The sequence below is a fragment of the Centroberyx affinis genome, unplaced genomic scaffold, assembly GCF_046629955.1.
Source record: "Centroberyx affinis isolate AG114_WGS23_722 - 3 ecotype Tasmania unplaced genomic scaffold, CSIRO-AGI_Caff_v1 ptg001294l_1, whole genome shotgun sequence".
NCBI lineage: Eukaryota > Metazoa > Chordata > Actinopteri > Beryciformes > Berycidae > Centroberyx > Centroberyx affinis.
Window position 1 is genome coordinate 9,840 of NW_027279800.1, and position 21,224 is coordinate 31,063.

At 40.9% G+C, this 21,224-nt stretch overlaps 1 protein-coding gene and 1 non-coding gene across 2 annotated transcripts in view; both read right to left on the minus strand.

Moving 5' to 3' along the window:
- Positions 1 to 9,331: 9,331 nt before the first annotated feature.
- Positions 9,332 to 21,224, minus strand: part of LOC139649158 (lysophosphatidylcholine acyltransferase 1-like) — a 32,587-nt gene continuing 20,694 nt past the window's right edge. The window contains exons 5-14 of the mRNA XM_071525487.1: positions 20,264 to 20,324; positions 19,440 to 19,498; positions 19,294 to 19,328; positions 16,267 to 16,321; positions 15,259 to 15,341; positions 12,824 to 12,949; positions 12,068 to 12,221; positions 11,603 to 11,701; positions 10,887 to 11,028; positions 9,332 to 9,570 (exon numbers count right to left, since the gene is read on the minus strand). Of these exons, the coding sequence (XP_071381588.1) occupies positions 9,332 to 9,570; positions 10,887 to 11,028; positions 11,603 to 11,701; positions 12,068 to 12,221; positions 12,824 to 12,949; positions 15,259 to 15,341; positions 16,267 to 16,321; positions 19,294 to 19,328; positions 19,440 to 19,498; positions 20,264 to 20,324 (1,053 nt within the window). The remainder of the gene's footprint in view (positions 9,571 to 10,886; positions 11,029 to 11,602; positions 11,702 to 12,067; positions 12,222 to 12,823; positions 12,950 to 15,258; positions 15,342 to 16,266; positions 16,322 to 19,293; positions 19,329 to 19,439; positions 19,499 to 20,263; positions 20,325 to 21,224) is intronic.
- trnat-ugu (transfer RNA threonine (anticodon UGU)) lies at positions 15,510 to 15,582 on the minus strand. Its single transcript has one exon. It is a non-coding gene; the product is annotated as a tRNA-Thr (tRNA).

Sequence of the window (21,224 nt, forward strand, 5' to 3'; positions counted from 1 at the left end):
AGAGAGGGAGACAGGGAGAGAGAGAGAGAGAGAGAGAGAGAGAGAGAGAGACAGGGATAAAGACAGAAAAAAAGATGAGAGGGGCTGGTAATGTGTGATGAGTTGTAGAGAAACCCTCCCAGACAGACAGGCGCACAGAGACCAGAGTAAACCCTGTGGGTCTGCTATGGAGATCTGTCTGCGGGACCACTCTTGAAATATGAGACACAATCACACCCCCCCCCCCATCCCCCACCCCCCCCTCTCTGTCTGTCACTCTCCTCGTTGTCGTCCTCCCTCTCCTCCCCATCCTCCTCCTCCCACCCGCCTTTGCCTTGCAGATTTTCATGTTTTTTCTCACTTGATTTGACGAGATTCCTGGATGCCTCGTTTTTAAATTTTTTTTTTATATTCAGTGTGAACACGTGAATCATTCAACACACATACACACATATACACAGATACCTTGTCATTGTAATTCCTGTCTTCTATATGGTCATCTTCATCTTCCCTATCATCATGACTTGAGGATATATATTCATGACACAAAGGCCTGTGAAGTCCATTCAGAACGTGATGTGACGTCAAAATGTGTGCTTTTTGATGAGAAAATAAGGATTTTTCTTTTTATTTATGACTTCCTGAAAAGCTGTCTTTTTTGGGGATGTGACATTTTCACGTGAAGGTCAAAGACAGAGCAATTAGAGCTCAAACAGCAGGGTGACGGGAGTCTTGCAAATCAGACATAGGGGAGAAAAAATCTTTTAAAAAAAATCTCTCTTTAAAACAGGGGATTTCATCTTTCTCTTAAAACCCTGATCCTTTAAAATTCTAATCCTAAATCCTAAAGCCCAATTTCTCCATGGGGATCAATAAAGTTTAATTTGATCTTAAAACCAGTGAAAAATCTGGGGTCCAGATAATTTCCCTTGTTCTCAGTGCAGTGTCACTTGTCACATATGCATATAATTTACACTTAAGCACAATTGCATTGAAAACTAAATCAGGGGCATTATGACCAATAAATGACCATGTGCTTTCAACCTATTTCCTTGTATTCAGATGATCAGCAGTCAGTAAGCCCATGGAAGTAGCCTACACTCTTATTACTGATTGCAATTATTGCTTTAACACCCACATGGAGGTCCCAATACCCACCATGTATTCTGCAGCTGTTAATGTGGGTGGAACAATAGTGTGGCAGCAGCATATGACAGCTACATCAGTCCACAACTTTAGTTTTCTTGGTTTTATGTCAAAGTGACAACCAGCTCCACTGTTACTTTGAATCGGCAGTGCAGTGCTGCAGCACAGACTCCACAGCAAATATTCACAGACACATTTTGTGCTTTATTCAGCCGTCCGAGGTGTGAGAAATGATGCAGAAACAAGTCATTTGAGTCCTGCGTTATATTTTAATATGCCTGTTCACTTCCCTGTAACGCCTCGATAGCGCCCACAGAACTTGAATGGACAGATCCCATTCAAATCCATGTTCCTGGGCGGTCGGAGCGGCGGCCATTTTTATATGTACCGTTGGGCTAGCTTCTGTATAAACCGACTTATGGCAAGTCGCTTTGCTGCAAGGACCAAAGCAGTGGAAAACCTACTTTGGAGGTTGTGGAGCTCTTTTATAAGTTGGCGCTGTCTTTTTAGGTCAAAAGTTTTAACATTTCTGCAGTTAGAGGAAGTGGCTGATGTCCGTTAGCTGTTTGAAGTTAGCGAATGCAAATTTTTCGTCTCCATTGAAGGCAGGCTAAGCTACGTTAGTTTACAGCATTTAAGGGGGTTATGTTAAGTAAGTTCATGATGCTACCAGCTAGGTTTGCTAATATGCTGATTTTGACGAGAAGAGCTAGCAAGAGAAGCATAATCTTTGATAATGCTATGTTACCCTCTTCGCTAACGTTAGCTTTCAGTTGAGTTTTGACAGTTTGCTAAACACTTGTGCAACAGACACATCTGCACAGTTCTCAAGCAAATGTGACACACGGCCTTAATGCCCAGACTTATGGTGTCACCATAGCAATAACCCTTAAAATGCTATAGTCGCCATTTTATGGTGTAGGCTACTAGCCAAAATACCATAGCAAACAGTGGAAGGACCATTCTATCCATTCAAGTTCTGTGATAGCGCCTCCCCAGTTGCTGCCACCTATCTCTATCTGACAACAACTGTCCTCCCTCTATTCCTCTGTCCATTCCTCTCTCTCTTTCTCTCTGTACCACCCACCCCCCTTCCTTCCTTCCTCCCCCAACACACACACACACACACACACCCAGCACCTCCCACCCACCTGCCATTTGGACAGAAATCTCATTACCTGTAATGTCCAACAGGCCTAAACAGAATCAATCCCGACACGCAGGCCTCTCCCATTTCAAACTCGACCAAAGCAGGGCCGGGGCGCCAAATAACCCAATCAGCCCGGTCCCCACGGAGAGATTTATGACCCACGTGTCCGGAATGACAGCTCGCTGTTCGCGCGCCAATCATAATGATCAATCAGCCCTTCACCACCCCCCCACCCCCCCACCACCACCACACTCAACACCTTTAAAGTGCAATCATCCATCAGACCTCATGGGCCCCCTCATAGAAATCGTTGGGTCGATCTAAGCCGGGTTGGATGTATGAGGGTTTTTTTTTCCAATGGCGCTTGGACGACGACGAGCCGAACATAATCGAGTGCCTTGTTTTCATAAATGCAACAGCTGAGACCCGGGCAGGAGGAGGAGGAGGAGGAGGAGGGGGAAGAACAGGGGATGGGTGAGGTAGAGGAGGATGGCAAAGGAGAGGAAGAAGAGCAGGCTGTATTGTAAATGCGTTCTGTCCCATTGGAGATGATGGTTCTGGATCTTTACAGATAAAACCGTCCTCCAGATGTGTTAAGAAATGTGAATCTCTACAGTTTTCCCTCCCCTTGCTTCCTCTGAATGCTGGGGGAAAAAAAACTCACAAATGGTACAAAAGAGGAATGAGGACAAATTCTTGGTCTATTGAGTCATTGCTCAGATCCACTGATTCCAGACAATTAAAGAACTTTGGCCCCAAACACAGACTGCCCTTTTACCTGCTAGAGCATCGCAATGGGGATCCCTGATGGAAATACATTCAATATGAAATGATGCTGCCGTTCATTCTGAGATCTGCAAGAGAAAAATGGGTTTTCAGAGGTTCTTGATAGAAAAACACTCCAATTTAGCAGTATATTGCCCCCAAATATGAACTGTAAAAGTGTATTTTCATGTCCAAATGCTGTAGATAGAGAGAGGAAGGCAGAAGTGAGATCAATAGACATAAACTGAGAAACAACAAAATACCATTTCGCCAGTGGAAATCTTTCCATCACTGTCTCAAACAATTCAGTCCAATGCCACCCAATGGCTTCCAGACGATGAGAGACAGAACATCTATAGGCACCGACGTGTAATCGATGAGAGCAGAGACAGGCCCTGCTGAAAGGGAGCTGTGATATTGGTAGAATCAACTTGCCTATTAAAGAGCCACATCATAGATCATAGAGGTTTCATTTAAAAGCCATCGATGTCCGCTCAAAAGGCCTTGGGAGCCAGAATCGATGCCGGATCAATAATTCGTTAATACCACCATTTGTTTGTAGAAAGCACACAATTTATATTCTGAAAAGCTGCAAAGGATCATAAACCTGAATATGATGGATGGAAATGCACTCATAATACTTTGTTGAGGGAGTCTACAGGCTGCGAGTTCAGTGTGCCGCCTCAAGAGGGAGACGTTTATCCAGTTAGCTAGTAGGTGAGGGCAGATTCTCCTTTCTTTGGTAGAAATGTGCATCTTAATCCTGATCCTCAGAACCCAGAGTCCTGCTGCTTTTCATTCTAGCCATCTAATCAGAGACTGGTTCACACCTGGGATGCCAGGTGGATGCAATTACCTGTAATTAACTAGCTGGTAGGATCGAAAACCAGCAGTACTCTGTTCTGAGGACCAGGATTGAGAACCGCTGATCTAAGGTACACATGGACATACTTTTAGAGTTTTAGCAGCCTTAGAGAGATTTTTAGTTTACGTTTAAGACTTTTAGATGATGCTCAGAAAGATGGAGAAACAATAAAATGCCAAGAACTAGAAAAGGGAGTTTGTTTCAAGTCAGGTAAACATCAAATGAATGTGGATCAAATGCAAGCAGGTGAGGCAGGCAGGTGTGAGGTGTAGCCTGACAAGATGAGTTTTCAGTTGATAGTGGAGGATGGGGAGTGACTTTCCAATGCTCATTGAAGTGGTAAGATCGCTCCATCATTTGAGGAAGTAGGACCCATAGATATGTAAGGCAAGGCAAGGCAAACGTTATAGCACATTTCATACACAAGGCAAATCAATGTGAAAGAAAGAAAGAAAGAAAGAAAATAAAACATGAATAAAAGAAATAAAAAATGATAAATATAATAACACCTGTTACATCTACATACAGATGATTTAGCGGACGGCCACAGGGAAAAGGAATGTTTTGAGCTGACTTTTAAAACAGCCGACAGTGGGAACATCTCAGTGCTTCTGGAAGTTTATTCCAGTAACTGGGAGAATAATTACTATAATTACAGCTTCACCAGATTTAGTTTTCACCCTGGGAACAACTAACAGACCGGTCCCAGAGGACCTCAGAGGTCTGGGGGGCTCATATCCTAGGAGCAGGTCCGAAATGTATTTTGGAGCCAAGCCGTTTAGCGCTTTATAGACAAGCAGCAGAAATTTAAAAGCAATTCTATGGCACAGTGGAAGCCAATGCAGTGATCTAGGAACTTCTGCCAAGAGATAAGACAGTAAGTTCTAACATCAAATGTACATCAGTATCATTTGCCAACTAGTAAAGAATGAGTGCTTCATTTTGACTGCTTGCCAATATCAAGTACAATCCAAGTACTTTCACTGACATTAAGTTTTGACTATGCTATAGAAAATCCAAAGTATCTTTACTCTAAATTACCAGGCATGAGTGTGTTGATGTAGTGCATGATGTGTAGCATGTATTTGATGAAGTAAACATGTATATTAAGTATGTATATGACCTAGTATAGGATGTATATGCGTATATATGTAGTATGTATGATGTAGTATGCTATATGACATGTATATGATGTTATGTAAAGCCCTTTGAGACTTGTCTATGATAAAGGGCTATATAAATAAACAAGACTAGATGACATTTTCCCTCTATACCATGCACACGCTGAGGTTGTGTAACAGGTCACACACACACACACACACACACACACACACGCATGACACGGACACGACTGTGCGTTAGGTTTTCTTTTTTAATCCAATTCAAGAGTCACATTAACAAGTTATATCATAGCAGTCCCGAACAGACAAATTCAAAGTAGCTTGCAGTAATGACTCTTCATCATCAAAATACGTTTAATAAAATAAAACCTCAGGGAGAGGAGTATAGAAAAAAGACAGGAAAGAAAAGCTACAGAGAAAACGGCGAGTTCAGCGACTTGGTCCACATCCACTGAGCCATCAGAAAGACCCGGCTGCCACTCCGGTTCCACTGTCCAGAGTGCGGGAGTCTTTCGTCTTAGGCTCGCTGCTGGACACACTGTTGTAAGCAGGCAGCAGTAGAATAAATAGAAGATTAGCTCTTACAAGTTTTTCAATTTTTAGATTGATAGCGAGTAGAAAAAATGAATGATTCTCTTCCGTGTGAGGTATTTGAAATAAAAAGAGGAATGTGGAGCGAGAGTTTTAAGTGTGAGGGAGATGTTTCCGCTTTCTGTAGAGCCCCAACCCGGAATTGTTCTGAAGGTAAACATGAATATGTAATAAAAAAAAAATAAAAAAAATAAAATAAAACAGATTTCTGAAGGGCAAGACTTTGCTGATAAAAAATAATCTCATCTTTCAGATTTCAAAGTCCTCCAAAGGGAATTTTGCTCTAAACAACATGATAAATCATTTACAACTTTAACGTACAGTTAAAGTTTATGTTTAGTTGTCAATGTGAGCATGAAAAAAAAAAAAAAAAAAGGCTTCAATCAAATGAATCAACACAAACAAAATTGTAGTGTTGTACTGTGGCTCAACACATTTCAATTCCGGATCAGGTCTTTAAAATGAATTATTTCTGTCAGTTACCGTTTGTAATTCACAGTCGTACAGCAACAGTGAAAAGGAAAATAAAAGCAACGCAAAAAACCAAGAGTCAGACTTTGCATAACCAGAAATACAGGCTTCAGTGCCACACAAATGGCAAACCTGGACATTCTTCGAAAAAACACCACAGCCGTTTACAACGAACAGTACGGTGGCCCTCGCACATGTGCAGTAACTTGTGTAATAACCATCTGTTCTGAACCCCCCCCCCCTCGGTTTACAAAGCCATTCCCAAGCTACAATCCTGAGACAAAGCAGAAGAGTATGTATATAAAACTCTTTCTTAAATAAATAAAAAAAAAAAGTAGGGGGACGGGGTAGAGCTTCCCAGAATTTGTGATTCCTAATTTCTTCTGTGCTCCCATTACTGTAACCATATATGTGAATGTAAAAACTATTTGTATTAGCAAAATTGAGCTACAGCACTGCAACCTACAAACTTAACATGCGTTACAGCATTGTCATATTTCAAGAAAAAAAAAAAGTAAAGAAAATCTAAAGTGCAAGCACAAATACATACAATTTATGTGACAAAATCGCCATTGGGGGGGGGCAAATAATATAAGCGTTGTGATTTAATATAACAAATGTGTGTATGCGCGTACAGTCTGGAGTGTGTGTGTGTGGTGAGGCCCGTCATATGTGGTGGCAAACATCACCTCGAGGCCCGACACGTGAACACACTCGCACTTTTGCTTAGTTCAACCTGCACGCTTCAGACATAAAAAAAGGGTCAGTGGAGGGACACAAAATGTACATTAAAAACAATGATTTCAAAGGGAAATGTCTACTGTAGACCAGCGCTTTTTGAGGAGCTTCTGATTGTGACAAGATTGTCTATACATTCTCTTTTTAATCATAAAAATTATATATAGATTCAAGGCTATCGGTTTCCATATGAAATCTGCATTTTGTTTCTAAGCAGTCAACTCAGCAATAATAATAGTAATAACAATATAACAACGATAAAACTTTCCACTATGTTTCAGGAATACAGCACAAAAACAATTGCAGTATTATACAAAGAAAAAAAAAAAAAAAAAGTGGCTCATTTTTTTTTTTTAACCATCAATACAATCCGCAGAGGAGAGAAGATCACAGATCTTTTGTCATGGCAGTGAAAATAAAAAACGCATTCATATACGTATATCAAAAATTCGCAAAATGCCCCGCATTTGGAATATTCAAAATACATATCGGAACTCTTCAAAAGGATAAATCTTGAGAAGGCTAAAGAGATGTAAAATATTGCTTCACTGAAAAGCCATAATGGGGATAGATGCATGTGTGGTGGTGAACCCGATGGGGATGCGAACCTTCAGCATACAAAAGTCTGAACCGTGTTGGTCGTGAATCCTGATGTGACATTCATAGTCAACAAGTCAACTGAATCAAACCATGAATGCACAGATCCCAATAAAGTACAATTAGCTAAAAATGGACTCGATATATTCTAATCTATACCGAGTTTCATTTCCCTTTTACGTTTACAGTTTTCCTTTCAGCTTAAACATGTGATGTGAAGCACTGTGCGTTTTGAGAATAGTTACAGACTAACCTTCCATTCCTCATTTTAGATTTTCCTTTTTCTTTGTCTTCCCCCCCAGAGAGAGAAATAAGAAAACAAATATTCCTTCAGTTGTTGGCAAATGATTCAAATGAGCGTCCTTGTGTTATCTATAATAAAGTTACAGTAAAGTGTTTCTCAAAACATTCGCCACATGTTGTCTTGGTGTTTTCGCCACAGTGGAAACTTGAGCATGGGGGAGAAAACCTACAGGTGACTAAGGGGCAAACGCTTTCTCAGTTATGCCGATTATCGCGTCCTTCAAGATTTGCTCATACCTGCCTTTATAGGAAAAGCTGAGAAGAAAAACAAACCAGAATACTAGGAATTTCCATGGATAATAGGCTGAGGAAAGAGCCAGAATGGCCTGATTTTGTTTTACAATGTGTCATGATGTAAGGCAGAAAGGAAAAAAGGCCGAGCCGAGCCTCCAAACTGAATGTGCTTTTAACGAGGACACATTCCGATATAAAAACGACAGGTTTTCCCTCCTTAGAGCCGTTACACCGCTGAATTGAAAAAAAAGGGCAGTGCCATGCGTAACCGGGCGACTCAATCGTTACATTATTTGGTCCACGTTCCTGTGATTTGTTTTAGGCATGAGAAACAGAGAAACGGCTTTGCGTTTCCTCGCTAGAAAGGAGAAATTAAAAAAAATCAGTGAAGTTTTGTGTGAGTGAGGAATGATTGGGCAGGTTCTTAAGGAGTGCTGATGTCATGTGAAAAAAGACGACATGCATATAACCCAGTGAGTGTCAAAAATGACGACATCATACAAGTTCTATTTTTCATTTTTGTTACTGAACCCTGAGCTAAATCAAATATATCATATTGTATATATAACAGGCTCATATCGATTAGAACCACCTCCTTCCACAGACCTGAGTACACCTCGAGTTTGACTCCCGACCGGTCAAACAATTGTCACTGGTGCTCTCCGGCCCTCTCTCCGCACGCGCTCAATACTGCTCAAAGTAATGTATGAGCCCATGCATTTTACTTACACTTTCCGTTAAAAAGGCAGCTACCATTTAAAAAAAAAAAAAAAAAAAAGAAGAAGAAAGAAGTAAAAGTTACAAATAAAAAGTAGAGAATGAAAACACTGATTTCACCAGAAACAAGTTCACTTTACAGATTAGGGCTTGTTTCTTTTTTTTTTTTCTTTCTTTTTTTTTGCTTCCCTCTTTTTGAAAACATGCACAGTCCGTACCATGTTGGAGAAAAAATAAAAAAATAATAATAATAATAAAAAAAAATAATAATAAAAAAAGTTCACTGCCCGCCCGAGGAATTTGAATAAGTGCTCGCCCTTCAAGTATTCAAGCATTGTATCTGAAACGGCCATTGTTTGGCATTTTAACGTTCTTTTACTAAGAACAAATAAAAAAAAAAAAAAGAAAGAATTTAAAACAAAATAAACTCTTACCAGGCTGAAAAATAACCTCATAAAATGTTATGGACACGAACAGATACTAATAAAAAAAAAGGGGTAAGGTAAACTTCATTTTTGTAGTTCTGCTCACTCAGATACAGTCCCCTACTGTTGCAACACTTAAACCCACTAACTACCTTCACATATTCCCTGCACCCTCTCGCCAGGAGAGGTGTTGCTTTTTGATCCCGCTTCCGGTGCCGTGAACCAGTTTTCAGTTGTGTTTCTTGAGGAGTCCGTCTGTCGTGCCGTCGCGGTCTTTGGGGCTGAAGTCGGGGCAGATGCCGTTGGCCGTTTTGGTGGTGGCAGTGCCGTGGGCGGTGGAGGAGGAGGAGGAGGAGGAGGAGGAGGGGCTGGGCTTAGTCTGGTGGCCGCTGTGGAGGCCCGCGTTTTCCGTGTACAGGTACTCCTCGGCGAACTCCGGGCGCTGCTCCGCAAAGCTCCGGAACTTGTCTGCGGGAAAGGCCAGGAGAGGGCGCCAGAGACAGGAGGCCAGGTTAGACAGGGGGCTTACATAACGCCCAGAGACAAATTGGAATTAGAGCTAAAGTGGCCTGGTTTATCGCCGGTGATGAGGCTCTCGACGATATTTACTGGCTCTCGTCCGAGAGAGGAAAAGGTCAGGAGAGAAGGCAAAATGGTGTGAGGAAGATACAGGCAAACTGAACCCCAGAAAAAAGAAGGTAGACAATACCCATCATAGATACCAGCTATTACATAAGTGAAATAATGAATGTCAATTGATGAATCTAGTTGTACATAAAACTGCATGTTAGTTTATCAAGAAACACTTAAGAATATATTGAGCCATCACCTGTTTGAAACCAATATTGGTAATCAAATGAAAACTACAGTTTTGAGCAGGGAATGTTTCAACTAGAATGAACGAAGCATAGCAGAGTTGCAGAGCTCATCTAATTGTGTTTGTCAGTCTCCTTACATGTCCATATGAGGCTGAGTTTACCCTGTGACTACCATGGACTGCAATACAGTTTAACACAGCATCTAAGATACTTTCAGGAATCTTCAATTAGTGTCTACATCAGTATTCTATCACTGCCTGTCTTTTGTCAATGGTACAGCCGATGATGGCTTCCAAATGTTTACAGAGGAATCTGCTTGCATTGGGAGGGTGTGGGGTAATGTATAGGCATTGAGTCTGACTTGGAATCAGCTTCTATACATTTATCAACAAGGTGGCAATAGCAAAACTGATCTCATATTGGTGTGGGTGTTCTGAGCACTTTCTATTGACCGATTGTCAATTTCTAAGTAAGCACTGACAAAAATGGATAATAATGACATAATATATATAATATAACAAAGTCCATATGAAGTGTGTTTCATATGGACTTTGAGAACTAGAAAGTAAGTCACTTAAAATTTCAAGTTCCTGACAAGGCACTAGATGGAATTTAAATTGTGTGGAGTAGGTGGCCACTAAAGCAGGACAAAACTTGTTTTCCGCAATTCCGAAAATGAAATAATCACTCTAGTGTAAAACCTGGGTCAATTTACAATTTAAATGTAAGGAAATAGCTTCTGTATGCCTGATTATAAAGCTTGGAGACAGAAATAATAGAGTGACGTGAATGCGAGTCCTCACTTTTTCAAATTGCACTTTGGAAATCAGATCAGTCTGGGACTGATTGAGCTTGTCTGGGATGAAGTGAAAACTCGACACTAAATCAAATAGTGACTGCTTAAATTGACAGTATTTGGGTCAGAGATTGACCCGGGACAGTTGGTTCTGTGTGGAGCTTTCTTACCAAACGTGATCTTCCCTGTGTCTTCCACGTCGATGGCGGAGAACAGACGCGACACGCTGAGGTGAGTCACTCCTAAAGCCGTCTTCAGGATGACCGCCAGCTCCGTCTCGGTGATGGCACCGTCCTCCTCCGCCTCAAACATCTGGATGTGGGCGAAGACATGCAGATGTTATCTCTATGACTTTGCATTTGAGTTTGTAACTAATAATAACTCTATTGTAACTAATATGATCTGTATTGAGTGGGTTTCATGAGCCCTAAGGTCACAAAACTTGCTCAACTCAAAGAATTATGTAAATCAATTCAAGTGAAAATATGATAATCACTCAAACTGGAGGAATTAAGTTTTCATGCAACAGACCGGTTGCCTGATAACCGCTCATCTAATCCTGTGAGATAAGATAATTTTTATTTGTTTATCTTCACATTTGTGCAAAGACAAGGCAAAAAAAAAAAAAAAAAAAAAAAAAGTACACTTTCCATGACAAAAAAGGCACACACGAATGTTATTAACACTAATGTTACAAGAGGAGCTTATCGACCTTCAGTACAATTTGAATACTGGGCAGCGCAAAATGCAATACAGGCTTGTGTGACATTTTAACATAGCAAATGTCATGCTGATCCTAAGCAGCCGCGGCAAAAAAAAACAAAAAAAAAAAAACTCCCATTACGCCTGCTGGCTAGATAAGCGTGAGGCCTGAAACAGAACATACCTTGAAGGCCAATTTCATCGTTTCCAGAGTTTTGGCGGGTCTGCATACAACAGATAAGGCGATCACGTATTCTCTGATATCCATGGAGTTATCTTCATGCTGGAGAGAGAGGAGGGAAAACAGCACGTGTTTAGGAGAGATGAGAGGAGAGGGTATGTGAGCAAGTGTTTCTCCTTTAGTTTTTGTAGCACAAGTGGCTGAGGGCGGTCCCCGTTGGCACTAAGTACAGGTTACAGCAATAAAACTGTTCTTATATATTGCATCCTCATCCCTGAATGAATACAGAGGAGAGGATGGTGTGATTAGTTTCAGGAAAGCACCTGGTATTCATTCCAACTCCCAGTCTCTAGTGTTTTTATAAAAGCTCTTGGAGTTGATTCGTGCTCTCTGTATGCACTACATTAACACTGACTGCCTTCTATGCCTTTTATGATTTGTGAGAGTTATCGTGTCTCCGGTCCTTGCCTCGTCGAAGAGAGCGAACATGTCTCGCAGCAGGTCTGAGACGGGCACGTCCAGGTACTGAGCGAAGTCGTCCAAGTCCAGCTTCTCCCCCTCCAGCTTCCTGGCGCGGTTCCCGTACTCCTGCAGGACCTTCTCCGTGTTCCGGGGTTTCAGCCTGGAGCGGCACGGGGGGGAAGAATCCTCGGAGTTAGTTAATAACTCGGGGCATAGTGCCATAGCGGTAGCGGAGACCGTGGGTATACAGTAAACACAGTCATTCAAAAAACTAGGAGAAAGGGATTGCAAAGTTTCTACTTAAAATAAATCATAAAATTCAAATACAGCACTGTGTTTAACAGACACATAGCTGACTTAGTGTGAGCTTGATGACTGAGGTGCTTACTCGCCTGTTGCCCCTGGTAGCACATGAAAAGGTTTTAATTGCGGCGGCACAGGCTCTGCCTTCTGTCCAACATATTAAACTGTTCTAAGCTATGATCATAGGCTGTGAAATTCATAACCCAATGTCAGAAATGAACTGGCACTGGCAGATGGACGACATGCCTACACTATTAACGATCGGCTGACTGATCCGGTGATTGAAACTGTATTTTTTTGGGTTTATATTTAAAATGTTTATCTGCCTATTGCGATCGGTGGTGACCTTTAGGAATGTAGCAGAAATCACCTCAGTCTCTTAAGTTTGTGTGTAAAACAGTGATTTTCACCTAGTCCTCTTGGACGGGTGTATTGTCGGGAGAGGTTCGAGTGACTCACCCCAGTCTCCTGACGAGCTTGGCGAACTCCAGCAGACAGGTGTCGACTGGCAGTCTGAGCTGGCCCTCTGCCATGGCCAGCTGGCAGTCTTCAAATGAATAGTCGGTGATGGGCACCCCGAGGGCTCTGAACACAGCGCAGAGGAGACAATGAGGTGACATGAGTCGGTGCAGATCAATAGAGATGAGCTTCAGGCGCGTGAGCTCGCAACGTATAGCTGCTACAGCTGCTTTGCTGTTGAGTGCAACACTCTGTCTGTCCTCGGAGCCAAAGTTGCCCGTCCCAGGCCTAAAGCAATGAAGCACGGGGCATAAGAGACACTACAGAGAGAATACAGGTGATTCGGACCAAGTTGTATGACAGCTTTGCATGGAACATGTTTTAGCAAACGATGCAAATACAATGATGAAATGGCAAAGTGCTTTCCATCGATGTCCAGAGTTGCAAAAGGCACTGCCTCCGAGTGGGTTTTCAGTACAGAGATTCAGTGCCCCATTTTCCACACAGCTTAAGCCAGACAAAGTCAACATATTTCTGTGTGATGTCAATGATCCATCCAAGGTTGTTTTGGCTGACTAGAAGCGCTGAAAGTTAATCTGATTTTGACTATTTCTGCTCTCATTGTGGTGGAATCAAAATAGTTTGGCTATGGGTGTGTTAAGTTATAATTCCAGCTTCTTAAATGTGAATATTTTCTGGTTTCTTTACTCCTCTATGACAGTAAACTGAATATCTTTGGGTTGTGGACAAAACAAGACATTTGAGGACGTCATCTTGGGCTTTGGGAAACACTGATCCACATTTTTCACCATTTTCTGACATTTTATAGACCTACTAACTGATCGATTAATCGGGAAAATAATCGACAGATTAATCGACAATGAAAATAATCGTTAGTTGCAGGCCTACTATGTGCCAAATAACTTTTATGAAACATGGTCTGATGTTAGGCCCATAAATAAAACTCGGTGAATCACAACACATCTGTAATTCTCATTCATCGTCATATGCTTGTAGTGCAGTTATAAATTATTTGCCTGTAATTCACAACATAACATATAGGATAGTGAGGCATGAAAGAATGAACATGGGCAAAGGCAGGAGCCCAGCAGGTTTTCGATCATATACCACATCCAGGTGTTGCCATCTACTGGCAAGAGACGATGTAGCAGAGATTGCCATCTATAGTGATAAAAACATGATATTATGACTGAAACCCCAAAAATCATATTCTTCTATAGAACAAACTATCTTGTGAAATAGAGAGGGAACATTTTGTAATCTACACTGTATTGTGATCTTTCAGCAAAGTGGTTTTCAGATCCCCATCTATTGCACTACCAGATAATAATAAAAACCAAAACACTGACACTGGGACTTTTGGAAAGGACTATAAAACTGAGTTCATGATAAATCACAAAAGGTGTATTAAAAACCTTAAACTATTCTTGTAATTTAAGCAAGATCACCAAATAGCATGGGATTAATTATCCCTAAATGAGAAGTCACTAGTCACTGAGCGCCCCCCCTAGGGCTCTGAGAGGAAAAGATAAGGTACACCAGGATTAAGATCAGGACAACACAAACGGGTAAATAGTGACATTTGAATAGAGAGGAAGAAGAACTGAAAATCACATCCCTATATGTAGAGATATAAGTATAAAATGTAAGAGAGACCACCCGCAAATGGTTAGTCAGTGATAGGCAACCCCCAAACACACACACAGTCAGTTTGTCCATTGCACTCACTATTTGGCTCCTTGCAACACTGGTGACATTATCAGTTTAAATCTCATTCACTCCGTGTCACCCTGGTTAAGAACATCTAAGTGTCTGAAATGTAAAAATGTCAATGACTGCAAGCACGGTGTTCATTTGATAGGGCAACCTAGCTATTTCATCTCTGTTGGCGACGAGAGGCAAAAAGCAAAGAAAATATGTTTTGAAGGGGAAGATGAGTGACATAAATTATGAGTAATCTCACTCCTTATTCATTATGAGAGGCATAAACAAGCTGCTAGCGGTGTTAAACAGAGTAGGCCCGTGATGAGCCCACCCAGAGCTCTGTGTACAACAAGGGAAACAGACTAAGAGAATAGGAAGTGAGACCAGCCTCTACTGATGAGAAATCAGTGACATGGACACCAAAGGCTCTGTGAAACCTTAGGAGTGTCAAAATATTCAGTAGCGAACTGATATGTGAAGGAAAAGAAATATATATATGATTCCTGTGGTCCGTCAAAGTGAAGTAAATATGTTAGGTGTGTTAAACTGAAAAAAATTAGGGTTTAGAGACAAGAGTCAGGCAGAAGACAAAAATAAACAAGGTGTCAACTTATAACTCATTATTGGCAAATTTATAACGGTCGACTTTGCCTTTGTATGTTTTTAGACTGAATTGTCAAATATCAAAGGAACAACATATGTTGACTTACTTGGCCATGAGGCGTCTGACGTTGTTCGCAAAGAGAGCGGGGTTCTTCTTCTCCTCCTCTGAGGGCGTGTAGATGGGAAGATACTGCAGAGAGAGAGAGAGAGGGGAAAAGTAGAGTCTCATTTAGCCAAACCTCACACATTACAAGTGAATGCTTTACTGGACGGGCATATTGTTATAAATAAGTCTCAGTCGTGTATTCTATTAATGGTGCACAACATTCCTTTGAAATAAAAACAGAGAAAGAAAGAAAGGCCCCAGCGAGAATTGAACTCGCGACCCCTGGTTTACAAGACCAGTGCTCTAACCACTGAGCTATGAGGCCTAACCTGGAAGGCTGAGGGGCTGGTCACCAATATAAACAATACACCTTCCACTCAGTGCTCTGATGACAGTGGCCACACCCTGGTTACATAGCATCTTGTGAATACACTAGTGAACACAATAGTCTTTGATGCCACAAAGTCCTTCCAAACCCTCAAGCACAACACAAGCAGCAAGTGAGCTACATTATTAATCAGTCCATCCTTGACCTCTACCATAATGATTCTGTTTTATTATACAAACCCACATCGGTATGAGCCACCACTGTATACTTTGTATTTTATGAGGTGTTAATGGGTTGACTGATTATGTCAGTGTGGGTCTGCCTTTCATCATTTGATCAGGTTAGGTTAGCATGGGTAGGAGGTTAAGATACAGCTCTGATCTTAATGATCAAGACCAAAAGGCTCAGGGCCTTGTCATAATGAAAGTTGCATCACCTGATTTACACGACCAACTGAGCTAATCACTGAGGTATGACGCCCAAACCAGTTTACATCCAGCACTACATAATAGGTTATCACACCTATGGTTGGTAGAACAATGATTCCACTATCTATCTATGAAAGAGAGAAAGAAAGAGAGAGAGAAAGAGAAAGGAGAAAGAAAAAAGACAGAAAGAGAGAAAGGAGAGAAAGAATGAAAGAAAGAAATTTAAAAACCATACATACAGACAGTCACTCACCTCTATCTCAAACTCATTGTGCAGCTGGCAGAGCGTCAGCCACAAGATTTCAAACCTGAAAAATAACAGAACACAAACAACATTAAACTATTCATGTGCAGTAAACAACTAAATGTGATGTAAAACAAGTCATGTGACAAAAGGACCTTCCACATAATTAAGAAAGGCAGAACTAGTCTAACTACCCAACGGTCTCAGAAAACAACAAAAAATAAACCTGACAACAAAATGGGGATGTGAAAGAACTTGCAGAGTGCGAACTTGAAGTGAAAGAAAGTGTGTACAGAATGAGACAAAAGTTTCAAGCTGCAAAGGTAAACGTTCAAAGACACACTGGAGAAGGCAGAGAAAACGCTGAGACATGTATGTGTGTGTTTGTGTGTGTGTGTGACAGTTTGTCAGTCAGGCCAGACAGCGTATTGCCGCTGTAGGCTACTAATTGGGATTAATGTGCAGGTGCACGCGCTTTTCTTATGGTGCATCAGGAGAATGAACATTTAACTTAGTTATGAATTTTCACACTACCCTACTGGAATTTTTGTTTAACTCCCACAATCCTTCCTTGTGTTCAAAAAGATGCTCATCCGACTGCCCCCCTACTGCACACTCGCCCAATTATGTGCCTTGCCTTCTCCCAGAATTCAGCAGGCAGTGCCGATGCTGATGAGATTAGTCACAGTATGATTGGCCAATCGCCGATCACTGATTGAAATGATGCATTTTATGGTTTACGGTCCCTCCTCACTGCTAGTCAGTGTCTGACAGTTGAGTTGTTCCTCCATAGTTTGTTCCAAGGCAATGCCAAATTGTGCTCCCAAAATGTACTTATTATAAATCATAATTAAACATTTCAGAAAACAGGTTACTGTGTTATGATACTGAAAGACAGCTAACCTACCAGAGTGTAGCAATATAGTACAGTGGATCTGTTATTCATGACAATACATTGGTGAATGATGTGTTATCCTGATTATTTCAGGTCTGCAGTAACTTGCACTACAGCAACAGTTGATACTGCACACCTAGCTAGGTGCTGTGGGACTGGGCAGCATCTGTATGTAATTATTGAGACAGACAATGTCTAGTGCTTATGCAATATTTGGAAGGATATGTGCATATGTTTGTGTGTGTGTGTGTGTGTGTGTGTTGTTTCGGTCAATCCAATCAGATAGCGATAGCTGTGCTGTGCTGGGCTGGGAAGGCAGCCAGCAGCACTCAGAGACCCACCATAACGTTGGAAGCCAAATCAAAACAGGACATAGTACAACTCAGACGGAGGACACTGAATAGATAACAAGGGCAGTCTTTCTCCCCCAGCCATGACTAATCTGTTTCCAGTCTATTTGAGCTCTTATTGTGGTGGTGCTCCTGGTTCAGAACCGCGAGGCTCATTTCCAATACAGCAGGCTGCACTCGGGATTTGGAGAGTTCGAGAAAGTAATCAGAGACAACCGTTACTATGATACTTAATACGAGGTAGGCATGTCGTGCTTGGATTTGAAAAAAATCTAAATAATCAAGTCAAAACAAGCCAAAACAAATCAGTTATTACCACATGTATGTATTTTCTCCATTTACAATTTATTTTGTATGTTACTCTTTACTGTTCAGATCATTAGGATTGTTTTCCAGCTGGCTACAACTGGATGTAGAGTGTGTGAACAATTAATTACATCAATAAACTTCATTGATAACTGTTGTCTGCAAGACCACAAAACACCATTACCACACATTATGAGTTTTTACGAGGATTGCTTCTATTACAATAGGCTGTGTTCGTAGCCAAGAGTCGGATTGATGAATCCTTTTAATAACCAGCCACAGTGATTAATGTTCTCAGTAAAAACACAAGGACCATAGTCATTGCTATGCTAAAGGGTATATTAGTTTTAGCTGATATGAGCTATAAAGGTTGTATTGCCCAGACCACAGGGCTTGTTTATGCTTGAATTTGAACAGCATGAACAATGAATTATGAAACAAATCTACTCCAGTAGTAATTTTAGAGTCCTACAAATTCATTCTGCTGTGTACTTGAGCTGTATTAGGGGTTTACTTATTGTACTATGCAGACTTATTTTCTGGCAGTAGGTTGGCACTTGGTTCTAGAGAGTGAACTTATAAATAGATGAACTGTAGTGATATCGGTTGTCTGACAGACAAAAATCAAACTAATATGATGTGTTGTTCAGATTACAAAGTTGTTTTCCAATACGGTAGGCTACACTTCAATCTGTTAGTGTGACATGTAACTGATTCACTAATGCAACAATAACTTGTCAGAGCTCTGTCAAAAACCTTCAAGATAGAGTATGTATTCCATATCTTCACCGAGGCATTTTTGTTCAGATTTGCATATTTAGTGTGTTGGTTAGACTACAAGCTTTATTGCCAATACAGCAAGCAGGCGCTCTGCACAATTGATAAAACACTATGATGCATGCTGTCTGGAACACCACCAACAGACTAGAAAGTATTCTGTATTTTACCTTAAAAAAAAAAGGATGTGTGGTTCAGAAGACAAGCTTTCTTTCCAAAACAGAAAGTTCCACTCATATGTGAAGAATGCAACTCAATCGGTCCAAAAGCCCTATTGATAAAAATATATATTTGTATTGCTGGCTGGAGGACTGCCAGCACAACAGAGATCACGCTCACCATTTATAGTACAGCTAAGAGTTTCCCATTACTAGAAGTTCCAGTTAAATGTGAAGCATGTGACCAATTAATTGCCCTGATAAGTGAACTACAATTCAAATTATCCCCAGCACAATGCCTGCAAACCCTTCTTGGGAGGCTCTACAACTGTGTGTGATTTTGGTAACTTTCGCAAATAAGTAAAATGACCTGAGAAAGATTCAGACCGTTCCAAAATGCTAATTAAATCTAATTTTGGAACGGCTGCTTGGCTTTTTCCGAGAAAGACAGAAAATACAGAAAGCGTTTCCATCTTAACCAGTCAGTGGAAATTGGACCACAGCATATCTATGTTAGTGGCAAATATTAAATGACGAATTGTATACTCACGCTCCAGGCCCCTGCCACGTCCATGTGATTGTGTCCTGTACAGAGAAAAGGGAAAACACACAACTTTATTACACAACAGTATTACAGCCATGCTCTACCCATTGTTCTACACAGTGAATGAAACCACTAACCAGGCTGTTTCTTACCATTTTATTTGGGTAGCGAATCACCACAGGTTGCACTGGTACAGCTGGGATGAACGCCCCTACAAGAGAACAAAAGATGTTACAATGATATTCCACTTTGATATAACACTGATAGTTTTAAATATTTTATTATCAGAGAGAGGGAGAGAGAGAGAGAGAGAGAGAGAGAGAGAGAGAGAGAGAGAGAGTTCTGTAATCATTTTTTAAATAAATAATTTTGCATATTATTGATAAAAAGATAAGGATGCGTTTGATCAGGTTGAAAATATTTTTGGAAAAAGGCGCGCGGATTAAGTTTCTGATTACAAATGATGAAATCTGTGTGCAACAGTTTGTTTGTTTCTGTCATTTTCCTTGTTTTCCAACTGCTATTTCTGACTGCCTTTTTAAAGATTGCCATAGTAGTGTTACCTTTATGTTATGCACATGTCACATAAGAGCCAACTCTCTTCGACTTGACTGCTTTATAGGAAAGGATGAGGCCAAGTTTCAGCTCTACACACAAGTAGTTCAAGAATTTGTGCCATCTCCCCATGAAGAATTAAGTGATAAACACCCAGAGGGAAGCAGACATTTCAGACTTGTCTGGTGTTTGCATGCAAGAGATCTTCCTCGAGCATGAAGGCTATCCTTCATGCTGAATTGGACATTAATTCAATGTGTCATTTCTTTGCACTAAAAAGTCAAGGTAACCTCTAGCTTGAGTATGACACGATGTGAGAGCCTGATACGGGTAAACAGTTGGCACCATGACTTCAAAAGGAAGGAAAAAAAGAGGAGGAGCAGGCTGAATGAGAAGAAAAGGGATGAAGAAGTATCCTTACCTGGCTTGAATGTGATTAGGCAGGATCTATTGGTGCACGTTCCCTCTGGAAATATCATTATCTGTAGGGAAGAGAGGAAATGGTTCACATATTACAGACACATGTTAAGCAGCGGCTATTTCAGGAAGCAGGGTTAGACGTTTTATGTAGGCTAACTCTTGAGTCATTTTGCGACTTGTTCAGTTGTTTTTATGGATGTCTTGTGCCAGTACTGACTGAGGATTCAGGTGAAAACTTAAGTTATTTGGTCATTTTTGAGCTATATGACTAGATTAGTAATCCTGTTTCTTGGAATATACCCAGACTCCAAAATATATATACCTGATAAAGATACATGGTAGACATATTTATCAAGAGAGAGTAGAGAGGTAGAGTACTTGATCAGTCAAGTGCATTTGATTCATATACTTGGATAGTGGATTTAAAATCAGAAGTTCCTAAACAGTAAATTTGGACGACACTTTCAAAATGTTAGGAAGGATTTATATAAAGAGCTTCAAAAGTACTGTATTTTTGGCTTGTGTGTGTTGCTCTTTTGATATATCTGCCTATGTATAAATGTTGGACTCCCTAGCTGCCGTGTATATGTGCGCCCACAACTGCATGTACTTGTGTCTGGAAGTACACTTGAGTTTTTGTATGTGTGCATGACGGTGTGTACCTGTGTTGCATGTATGGGCAGATGTGAAAGTAGCGTTGTGCGCAAGTGTATGTGCTGCAGGCTAGGGCGGGTATTCGATAATATCCATCAACGGGAAATTTTGTGAATATTGCGATATTTTCTGCGGCCCCCACCCCTCCAGGCCGCGGCACCATGTGTTGCTTAGATCACAACTGTAAAAACTTGTAAACCTATAATCCACTACTAGTGGTAGGAGAGTAAAAAAATATTCATAATTCAAAAATAATCATAAGTGTAGTGAAAAATGTGTAATTTTATTTCAAGTTGGTTCCCCACAAT